Genomic DNA, 12,344 nt, shown 5'->3' on the forward strand with positions numbered 1-12,344 from the left:
ACAGATACATATATATATATATATATATATGTTAATATATAAAAAAAAAGAGTCATCCGTTTCCTTTTAAGGCCCAACCCTAAATCCCTAAACTCACGCACCCGGGGTCGACTCTGCTTTTTCCCCTGTCCTGTTCGCGTGCCTGGCTTTTCCCTTTCTCGGTCTCGAGTCGACCGAGCTCCTTCTCCTCCACGCGAGAGAAAATTGATCTCTCGTTTGTCCTTGCCTGACATTTCCTGCCCGCGGCCCTCCTTCCCGAAGCCTTGCCAGCCTCCTCGAGCTGCGATTTTCCTTTTCTTGGTAGTTTGACTCTAAGGAAGCTGCCTCCCTGGTACACTCGAATAGCAACTTTCTCTTCTTCCCGATGCTTCTCTCGCTGCCACCCGGCTCGCCACTTGGTCCTGGATATTTCGGTTGTTTCGCCTTCTGTGAGCAGAGAATGCGTCATTTTCTTCTTTGGCCCGATTCGAGTATCCAGAGTGGGGTGTGGGTCTTCATTCTCTTCCCCTCTCTTCTCTGCCTATAAACATAGTTTCTTTTGGGTTTTATGGTTGTTGAAAAAGTTTTCTGAGGAAGGGAGAAGCAGAGGTCTTTGCTGTGAGAAGAGTTTAGGAAGGAGATTTCTGTGAGAGCATCTCCTTGAAGTTATTTCTTGCGTTTCAGTGCTTTACATTTGCATAAAAGAGGTATCTCTTCTTCCCCCTTTTCTTCGGTGCCTTGCTTTCTTTCGGTTTTCTCTCTGCCGAGCCTTTGAGCATGGCTCTGTTGGATGGTACAACATGCTAGTTTACTTTACTTTAATGTATTTTGAGATATTCACCTTAAGAGCATGTGAATGATAAAATATGAGCATATTCTAGGAGCTAGACTTGGTTACTTGCTTAGAATGGTGAAGCTATGACATGTTTCTGTTTATCGTATCATATTTATGTTGGAAGCAATTAGGAGAGTTAAAACATGGCTTTGTAATACTTTTGGTCCTCTCGCAAGCATGTTGGGATATTTATAATGAAGCTTTTCATCTAATTTTCATTTAGCATGAGATATTTGGAGAGTTTATTTGGCCTTTCATGAATGCTAGAGAGTTTACTTTATTTTTTTATACATATATGGGGACTCGGTTTAGCTCCCGCGGCTTTCCCTTACTTGAAATGCATGTCTTAAGAAAATTTATTTAATTAACTCCTCGTGAGGCATCTCCCCTGCTCAAGAATTTGTTGGAATTGTTTCATGCTAGGAATATTTAGACATGCGTGTTGTTCCTTGGCTTTGGATGACTCGTTTTTACCTTAAGGTGGCTGGAACTTTAATTTCTGTTAAAGCCTGAATTTGTATCAATGTTTGGGTCCTGTTTTAGCCTTGTTGGACTCGGTTTTGGCTTGGTTTGGAGGCTTGGTTTTATCTTGAAATGACTAGAACTTTAATTTCTATTGGAGCTTGAATTTTAATCTATGCTGGGCTCGGTTTTGACATCTTGTGGGTGTTTTGGCTTAAATATACATATGGTGAAGGAATTTATTTTTGATTTGGAGGAACTCCACGACTGTTCTTGTTTAAAACATATGGTAGTTCTATATTTTGATGTCTTGAGGGCATGGGGATTTTTTTTTCTTTTACTCTTTTGTTGTAACCTGAGTTTGAATCCCAGTTGTGGCTAGGTTTGACTCTAGTTGGGAGCTCGGTTTGCTTTGTCTTGCCCATACCCGAGAGGTGGTTTTGTTGGCTTTGGTTCCTACCCTACCCGTTAGACCTATTGGAGTTTCTTGAGTTTAATTTACCCCTTTTTGTTGAGTTTGAATCATTTGAATGATTGTAGATGGATCAAACTTGTTACTTTGAGAGATTTGTGATGTTTTGTACTCTCTTATGTATATCAAAACTTTTAGGGAATTAATTTGGGTTTGCCTTAGCCGTGAGCCTCACTTATTGGTCTTGGATTTGCCTTAGCCGTGAGCCTCACTTGTTACTTGTGTGTTATTCCTTGGGTTTGCTTTAGCCGTGAGCCTCCTCTGCTCCTATGCCTTGGGTTTGTCTTAGCCGTGAGCCTCACTTGTTGTTCCTTGAGTTGCCTTTGGCCATGGGCCTTAGCAGCTGTCCCTTGCTACCTTGGGCCGTGAGCCTTAGTGATTACCTCCCTTGTGGGATGCTTTGGCCGAGAGCCTTAGTTGTTGTTTCCTCTATTCTATTGACCCTGGTCGTGAGCATTTATTTAGTTATATAGGAAGATTTTATGCTTATTTGATACATGAGGCTATTGATTAAATTGAAAGTTGGAGGACTCCGATTTCTTGCATGAGTTTGGGAGTACTAGTGGTGGTATCCTTCGAGTTATTTTCCCTTCGTATAGTTTAGGAGATTTCTAAGCCTCATTTTGGAAAAACATTTGGTTGACTTGATTAATCCTACATCTTTGGGGTTTGAGAAAACCAACGCAAAGTGACCCTTTATGTTTGTTAGGAAAGACCTTGGGTCCTATTTTTCCAGGTCTTTTCGATTGGAGTTTTGAGAGCTGATCTATTATCATTTTCGGTGTTTTAGATGGACCAGTGCCTCCTCTCTCTCACCCCATTTTTGTTCTTTTCTTTCCTTGGTTCTTGGTTCTTTCTTTTTGACACTTATGTCTGATGCATAAGTGTCCACGTATAGCCTTTTGCTATACGTGAAAACATCAAACAAGGTCGCAAGTGGCGTACGGTGTTGATGATAAAGGCACACCGAAGATAGAGTAGAAAGATGTCATATCCTATAACATCAAGATCCATGTATTTGATGAAAAATAGGATAACGATATCCTTCACCGACATAAGTCTAGCGGCTAGCGGGAGTTGGCTCGAACCTTCTCAGGTTGTTGGCAGTCCCATGCCCGACAGTGTAATCGACTCGTGGACAATGAAAATTTCTAAAAAAAAATTTTGATAAACCCTTTTCAAGCAAAAATATACTTTCTACGAAGCAAAAATTGACAACTCTTCTTTGCATATATAAAATTTGTATGCATGTTAAAAACATAAAACATACTTTAAAGCTGGTTGTTTACCTGACGAAAACTTATTTAGGCTGGGAAATAACCCTCTAAGTGAGGTTCAAGACACACTTCTAGACGAATAGCGGGTTCTATACATTCGAGTGACCGAGTAGCCTTCGCGGACCCTCGAGTATAAATATATATCTGAGCCTAGCCCCATACGCTTGCGGTCCCCCTCCCCGAACTTTTTTTGTTTTGTTTTATCGAAGCTTTGGGACAGGGCACTCGTGTTACTTTTTTTTTTCTTACGGGCAACTCCCCCAACCTTTGCTCTAACAAGATCAATGTGTACGAGAAACTCCATGCACGACAGAGCTGCAATAATTCTTTCATTGTACTTCGTCTCCACTGTCGTAAGTGTTTTCCCCTCCGCTTCATCCCACTTCTTTGGTTCCAATTTCCGTGCAAACATCCACACCGCTTGTAACATCGCATCATTCGATTTCTCCTTTCCAGTCGCTCGAATCACTCACACAGTCCCGAGAGCCTCTCTGCCAATTGCGTATGTGAAGCCTTCCTCTGAATACTTGACTTTATTAAATTTTAAGATATTATTTGATTTGAATTTTAATACCTTAATTTTATGCAAACCTTTCAAGAGGCACTCTTTGAAGCTATTTGATTTAATACATGCTTTAAAATTATGTAAAATGTATGAAGACATTAAATGTTATAGCTAAAATAGCCCAAGTACATAAATTTAAAAGCCCGCATGTGCTCCAACTAATGTATTGAATTCTCCAATCATATGTTCGAGCATGCTGCACAGGCTAATCAGGTCTCCTTGTCTATAGGATAGGATTGTAAGTTCCACACAACTAGTTTGATTCTTCTCGCAAGGACTGACACCCAAATCCAAATTAAAAATTTACAAGTCCAAATCATCTAGTCCCATCATTCTCTTTGTAAGAAAAAGAGTCCACACGACTCATACCCTAAAAGTCTAAACTGGCAAAATTAAATGCTTCCCTTTAAATATAAATACTTTAAATATTCAACACACCGATGATTGTTGTGTTGAGGATTAAAGATTTCAACCGAAGGAGTCAATTTTTTAGATTAGAATTAAAAAAAAAATCTACTAAAATTCAAGCTAAAATTCAAGCACTTAAAATCTAAAAGCAAAAATCTATTCGTCAGTTATAACAATTTGTTGAGGGTGACAAATTTCTGATTGACTTCAGCTTACAAAGAGCTAACACCATATTAAGTGTATCTCTATATTAATAATCAAAATAATTTCATGTCAGTAAGGGCGTGACCCGAGTTCTCTGTCTGCGTAGTTCTGTTGTCAAATGACACAACAAAATAACGGTTAAGACCAGAGCCCTCTAATCAGGTGGTTGCCGCAAAATGACATCATTATATTACGACCATGACCCAGTCAATATATTCCCCAATGATTTTCTACTCTTTGAATTGTGAATAATAAGGGTGTAATCGCTTGACATAAAACCTTCTGTTAGCTAAGATCGACGTAAATCTATCTCCTTAGGCAAACATTCACCCTAGATCTACAGGTATATCTTGTATGACGCAATTCATGGCTGCTGACAATAGTTCATCTGTTAGGTTGGGTCGACTACCTCTTCTTATTAAGTAGATTAGGGACTATGATGACCCGGGATGATAGAACCATGAGATCTTCATAGGGTCTCATCTTCATTCCCATACAATCTATTTTAAGCTTCAAGTGATAAATTTTACAATTTAAAATACTAAGTATGTTGCTATTGTATGTTGAATACTTAATTCTTAATGACCAGCCTTAATCGAAAGTGCTCTTCCATTATCGGGAGGGGTCGATTAACAATAGGGGCTTGGGCATATGGGAAGCCTCGAACCCCAGATCAAAATGTCGTTGTGAAATGTGGGCAGAATCTCTGGGTAGTGTATTATTTACAATACAATCTGCCTTCTGAAAATTCGATCTTTTAAAGCTCTATCACCAAATAAAATTTAAAATTAAATGAAGAGAGTTGTCGTGGGGAGCGTCGTAAATTTTCAGAGCCCACCATTGCGCTTAGGGGTGTCAACTTGAGTTGATTGATTGGGTTTAGGTCTATTTAACCCATCCCGTGTAGTCTTGTGTGGCACTTCTCTGTTTAATAGCTGCAACCAGCTTTATGGGTTTCTTTTTTTTATATTGTTTTAATTAGAATTAAGATTAGCTTATGTTTTAGTATAAGCGTGTTGTTGAGACTTTTGTTTTGTTTATGTTATTTGGAGACATTTTTCATTGTTTTCTCTTTTTTGGAGTGTTATATCATATATTTTTTTAAGTGGTGAGTATGTATATTGAAGAGCACAAGAAACCTTCGGACGTGTTTCCTTTGCCGCCTTTGTGGCCGGCTGCATTCTCCCCTTTGCTGAATTCTTATGTAAGAAAGCAGCTGTCATCAGTTTTGCCCCTCTAACCACCACTGATTTTGTATATTCTCCTCTTTTATTCATTCTATCAATATCTCGTCACTAGCTTCGATCCTTGAACACCTTCTGGAAATCTTAGATCGATATCATTCCAAGTTTAAATATTTAGAATTTAATGATTAGCCTTAATAAAAAATTTTCTCTTGTTATCAATAGGGGTAATCAACCATAGGGGTTGCACCTATGAGAAACGTCATACTTCATATCTTAAAGTCATCGCGAAATGAGAGCAAAATCTCTCATCCTTTTTAATATGTTGTCTCATTTATCTTCTAAAAATTTGGCCCCTAACACTTAATGTAAAACTTTTTTTCACTGTCTCTCTCTCTCTTCATTCATCTTCGAGGGAGGTTGGGTATGAATTTTGGGAATCCACAAACCCCAACTTAAATTATTTGCGTTTGTCTCCTTTCATGTTATTTATTGATGCTCCTATTGCTATTTTTAATTGATTCTAGTTTTTTTTTTCTTAATTTCTTTCATATTCCTTGATTGTTTTACTTTTGTCATGATTGGTGGTTTTTAATTTCAGCCCTTTTGGCCTGTAGTTCAGAAATGTCGAGGCGTTGTGGGTAAGCGGTCAGTCATTTCTTTTGCTTTTTCTCACTACTAGTTGGTACATCATGATATTTTCATGTGTTTTGATGAACATAAACTTATCAAAAGTATACATACATATCATTGGCAGGGGTACTCCAGGTTGACTGCTTGAAACCTACACATGACAAGCAGGGCTTTGAAAGATCAGACATTTTCCTTAAACTGGAAGCCCGCCTGAAGTGCATGGCACTGGAATATTGGTGAATTCTTTGCATTTAGTTTCCTTTCAATTGATGCATTTCACTCAGATAATTCATTTATTTACATATAAACCTTGTTCACGTAGCTTGTTGTTACTTGAATACCAAAGTTTAAAACGTAAGCTATCTCTTGAATTTTTTTTATGACATATTTAGTTTTTTTAATGCATAAGATATTTATCTTCCTATGAACCATAATATTTGCTAATTTCATTAATTTACTTGTGAGAGTACCTTTATTTCAAGTTCCTATTATAATATTAGTTTCATGGACTAATTCGTTTGCATGTATCCTTCTATAATGTGGGAACACTTGCTTATTTATCACTACACCTGGGCGCGATATAACGGCCCTTACATTTTAATGTATCCAAACTATACAACGCGTTGCTTCAAGGGGACACCCTAGTAGAGTAGCATTTACACAATAATTTAAAAAATTCATGTCAAGATTTTTTGACGAAAAGATTATGTTGGATGTTGACTACCTAATGTAATCTTTTACTTTTCCCATCCGGGGCTTGTGATCTGGCAATTGTTATACCTTTCATAGAACAAAAAAAATGGCGGAATAAATATAATTTAGTGTACAGGCAGAAACTGACAGTTATAGATTTGTTTCAATATTAGGCCATCTCTGCTAGTTCTAGACATGAAAATAAACTTCAAGCCTCTATATTTGGATACTTTGTAGATCAGTTAGTCTAGAGGTTTGTTAAGTTTTTTGCTAGCTGCTATTATGAGCTGGAAAGTTCAATTTGTTCTCATTGAATGGTGATAGATTAGAGTCTTCTTGGCTGTGAAGCACGATATGCAATACTTCGCACAATGGATAAACATGGCAATTGCTGTTAAGGTTTACATATATACCGCTCAATTCCGATTTATTTACATATCTAACTACTGAATGTCAAGTTTTACATTTCTTCCTCCTTACCTATGCTTGAAAGGTATAATTTGCTTTTTAAAAGTTAAAATGGTGGTATTTTTGATGTGATAGGGAAGATTTGGTGGTTATAAATGTAAAAGGTAAAATTTAGATGTTGTACATGTACATACATAGAAATTGGGTGATATGCATGTAAATGCCCCATCTTTTAAAAGTAGTTTTCAATTAATAACTTCAAAACTTGTTATTCATGATTTGGTCATATTGTTTTGGCAGGAAATATCATTGTCATCTGATTGGTTATAATGCTGTTAAAGTTCCTTCTCCAACTCTACTACCGTTTGGCTATCAAATTTATTCCCAAGATGCTTTTCCTAAAAGAAGAAAGTTTGCACAGGAGGTCATGAAAAACCCTAAACAACTACAACATTTTGAATTATTTCAAATGAATTCCATCGGCGGAGCTTCCCAGTTCCCATCTAGCGCAGCTCATTTATCTTATGAGGAAGTGGATGCATTGCAAGGCCAAAGAAGTTCCAATTATGGGGAATGTTCTCAAGCAGGCAGTCCTCTAAACTTTTCTTAATTTTCAACTACAGCAATTTTTGTTTGTTTCCACATCAAAAACTTGCTAATTGAAGGTTAGTATGGGTCCCGTTCCAATTGCATTATTATTGGCTTTAGGCTAAATGTATGTAGTTTAATCCTTCAAAAGTTGTGGTACATGCCTTGGCCCAATTTGTAATTTGCAGCATTGTGAAGTCAGAAATATTTAAAAGGCAAAATGTTGAAAGGTTAGAATGATATACATGAATTGATGGTTGAGAAATAATAATCAATCAAACCGAAACTTTCACATTTGAGCACCTTTAGTATCATATTTTAAATTTGAATGCCTTCCTTTTATTTAAAATATTTTTTCCCTTGTTCTGTCTTGGAGATAGGTCATATAAACATCATGTTAACCATAATATGCTTTATAGATGTTGTTTGCTGAGGGCTAATCAGTTTTGATGATTCTAAACTTCAGTTTGCTGCTTTTGAGGCATTCTTTCCTTCCTATGGTTGTATTCGACGACGAAGGGGTGCTCCGGCTGTAGCCCAAACTGCCTAGCTATTTATCCTCACAACTCCTTTTCATCGATCCTTTCCAGCAATTGCACAAGGCTACAGATCCCACCAGCTTCTTTTGCATTCTCCAACAGGCCGCAGATTGGTGGACATTGAGGATGACACTCGGAGAGGCTTACCCTTGATGGTGATAGGGAAAGTCGAATAGGTGAAAGAGACGAGAATTTCCATCACTTCAATAGGGAGGGTTTTAATGATGAAGAAGAAAGACCAATACGTTTTGGAATCCAGTATCAGAGGAGGTCGAGAGAAGGGCCAACATATGGAGAACTGGAGATTCAACGCAAGTTTCTATCAGCTTACTATAAATAGAAGGTTCAGACTCTAGCTTTAGAAATGAAGAAACCACATCACCATGAGACCACCATGTCTTGCAGGCGGAGCTCAAACTTAGGATCTTACAACCAGATTTCACCCTCGAGAAAATCCAAAAATTGATTCAAAGCGGAGAATAGGTGGAACCAATCCACATCCTTAAATCTGTCACAATTGAGAAGTGTTGCAAGTGCCACGAATTCGGGCACGTTGAATCTGACTGCACAATTAGGGGGTGATTTGTTTCGCTTAGCATGACATTCTTGCAGATATTGGTAAAGACATAGTAGACACTAAAGACGGTCAGGACAGACGGTGAGGACACAAAGCAAGAGGATTAGCTTCCAATTGAAGAAATAAATGGTAATCCGAAAGAAGATGCAGACTTCAGAGATGATTATCAATTTTCAGCAAATGACGAAGAGACACCATTGATTCTAGTTGACCCCAAGATAAAGATTCCAACTGAGGTAACATTAGCTTTTCTAGAAGGTAGTGACTATGATGTAATGAGTTTTTTAGCAGAGTACGAGATTATGGTTCCTCGAGCTAGTTTTTTCCAGGCATCGAGGGGAGCATCAACATAACTGGCCTTGAATGTCCAAATGGGCCATGAGTTTGGGGAGTCGATATCAGACACAGGACAATCCCGTATAATAGAAATTCTTGCATTTCATATCCGTAGACTCATCCCTGAATTGCCCTTACTGAGCGAGGCCTCCCATGCCAGATATGAGACTTTTTTGTACCACCTTGGGAAGATTTCAGGGAGTTATTTAGATGTCAGATTTAGTTTAGTACGTTACCCATCCCTGGAAATCCAGAAATGAGGGATGAAACCTAACTTTGAAATTTATATTAGGAGCTTGATGGGAAGAAAACTCTTCAATGCAATCCAAGCCCTATCAGTGAAGAAGAGGTCCTTGCTAATTGGGTGCGAGTGAGAGTGGTGTAATTTGCCACGGATTTTACCTGAGTTGATTTATCCTCGTACTGGTTTATTAGCTGCATTCCGCTGAGTACGAGGAGTGGAAAAAACAATTTACAAATGGGATAGACCGATGCCTGATTCGTGAGAATACTCGTCTATCTACAGTTTTAGCTCAGATTGTGCCAAAAGAGGTTGGATACCCATTCTGCCAGAGTGAGCTTTGGAATGACCACCTACTTGATCGGCCTACCAGAGGATTTGTCGTCATGCCTCGAGGAGCCAGAAAATTTGACGAATGAAGTCAAAGCTCCTCCAATCTCGGGAGACTGACGCGGGGTTCTTGAGCCCTGACCGGTTGGTCAGAAGATTGGTCCAACTTTCTTACTAGACTGAACAGGCCAAGCTTCTTTAGGGGCGGAAACTGCCGCCCATCCCTTCCCCTTTTTTATCGCTCAATTTTCCTTCCTTCCTAATCCATTCCTTTCTACATAAGCTTAATTTCAAATTCCTTTTTTTTTTCCATCACATTTGTTTCTTGCCTAGTCTATCAACTATTTTCCCCTTATTTATAAATCTTGTTTGTTGAGGGCTAATCAATTTTGATGATTTTGAACTTCAATTTCCTACCTTTGAGGCGTTCTTCCTTTACTAGGGTTGTATATGGCGACGAGGAGGGCTCCGACTGTAACTCATTCGATGAGGTGTCCGTCTCCAAGGGTTTGGGTGGTGTTCCGACTATAGGCTGACCTCGCCGAGATCTTTATCCTCTCAACTTCCCTCTTTGGATCCCTTCCAGCGATTCCAGAAGGCCGCAGATACCATCAGCTTTTCCCAGCAATAGCCACACTGCCTTCCCGACATCTACGAACCGGTCGTCCACCTTCGTGTGCCTTCCTCACCCACAACCGATCAGTCCTGCATCCTCCAATAGGTCGCAGATCCCTCAGGCTTCTCCTAGCAACCACCGCACTCCCTTCCCGACACCTCCCAGCCGGTCGTCTACCTTCCAAGCCCCTTCTAGCAGGTCATAGATCACCTTTCCTGTGCCTCTAGCAAACCTCTGGCCTCATGGTATCCTTCCCACAACCACCACTTGCTGCTAGCTACTAGTCAGTCCTCCATAGCTCCTTCCACCAGTCGGACCTGCTGCACTCCGCTAGAGAGGGCCTCTTTTGTCATTGTGTTTTTTCCTTTTTTTATTTCTGTAGTTATTGTTTTTTACTGTTTGCATGTGTGTTGTGTTGTTTTATATTGAGGATTCGTCATTGTAATCATTTAAATTCAACAAAAAAAAATGTGTCGTTTGAGTAGTGATTTGAGTTAACTCTGTATCATTTATTTTTATATCACACCGTGGGATCCTAGGGAACATCACTAGCTGTTAATCATGAAGGCGGATTGTCAACCAAAGTCTTGATGATCAAGTTTAATAGGCTGAAGGTCTAAACTATTGAGTTACAAACCAGATTATAGTAAGATAAGGTTGAATTTGAAAAACTTATTCGGATGAGCTTGATTTTGAATTTAGAAGTTTCAACTTAGTTAGGATGATTCTTGCTAGAATTATCTTGTAAAAAGAATTTATGTAACTAGTTGTTTCTAGTAAAAATTTCTTTAATTATGGAGTTTGTTTATGAAGTTGGCTAGAGAAAACTAACTAATTTAAGACGGTTTCATCAGTGCTTCATTTCTTGGGTGCATGCCACAAATAAGATATTATGCAAAAATTAGGGAGTGTCACTTGTCCTCTCAGCGTTGTATCGGAATTATAGAAAGAGATGAGTGGAAGAAGTAGGTTAATGGATAACAATAGTTTTACACAAAATCTATCTGGTTATGTTGGTATATTGATACAATAGATGGCTAACATGATTGGGGTGAGTGATGATGCAAACAAGTAGAGATTTATGCTTATGATAGTTGGGGAAGATTAAGGGGAGATATGACCACCACTCTTAACGAAAGGATGCAAGCGTTCAAATTTGAAACTAAAGTAGAGATTTATGCTTATGATAAGGTCATTGATGTCGATAAAATGGATGCATGAATCAATTAGTTCAAAACTTGCTGAAACCTATTGCCTACTCTCGATTGAGGTTATACCATACCATCTCTCCTTATCATGTGGAATGCTCGTTTAAATATGAATGATCATCAAGAGGTGACATGAAATGTTGAAGTAATAGAGCCATCAAGAATTTTGCTTTTTGGGATATGTAGAGGATTTGTGGAAATAATGGTGCAATCTATGTAGTTGCTAAGGATTATTAGTGTAGAGGATTACACCAAAGAGTTCTCACATAAAATAATCACTTTTGGACTAATTCTTAAGGATGCATGGACGTTGTATGAGCACTTTAGGAATTTATTCTAAAACTGCAAATGAACGCTCGTTTTTAATCATCAATCTTAATTAGGTCAATATGATGGAAATAGTCACAAGATGAAAGAATCAAGGTAAGGAAGGGAAGACACCATAACCTTCTAAGGATTTAACTTCTCAAAGGGGAAAAAGAAAGTTAAATAGATAAGCTCTAAAGCCCGCGTTATAGCAGTGTGATGGATTGAGAACTGTTGTATGGTAAGAAGTTTGCACTACTAAAGTGAACTTAAAATGTCACCTATTAACAGTTTGAGCAAAATGGAAAAAAACAAAAATAATAATTTCGTGCATCGACTTTTTTGATAAACAAAAAAAGAGAAATTATCATAGAAATAAATAAAACTGCATTGTATACCTTAGATGTTTCAAATGAAGTTCCTAGCACCTAATAGAAACTTTGTAAAAGATCGCTTTCAAGCGCTTGAAAATGGTACAGTTAG

General features: G+C 38.3%; 1 protein-coding gene across 1 annotated transcript in view; it reads left to right on the plus strand.

The window, feature by feature from the left end:
* The window catches only part of LOC110031002 (protein MICRORCHIDIA 6-like), a 61,590-nt gene that overhangs the window by 35,803 nt on the left and 13,443 nt on the right, over positions 1–12,344 (plus strand). Inside the window, exons 14-16 of the mRNA XM_020734018.1 lie at positions 5,988–6,027; positions 6,144–6,255; positions 7,421–7,707. Coding sequence (XP_020589677.1) covers positions 5,988–6,027; positions 6,144–6,255; positions 7,421–7,707 — 439 coding nt within the window. The remainder of the gene's footprint in view (positions 1–5,987; positions 6,028–6,143; positions 6,256–7,420; positions 7,708–12,344) is intronic.

This window comes from Phalaenopsis equestris, unplaced genomic scaffold (assembly GCF_001263595.1).
Source record: "Phalaenopsis equestris unplaced genomic scaffold, ASM126359v1 Scaffold000761, whole genome shotgun sequence".
Classification (NCBI taxonomy): Eukaryota; Viridiplantae; Streptophyta; class Magnoliopsida; order Asparagales; family Orchidaceae; genus Phalaenopsis; species Phalaenopsis equestris.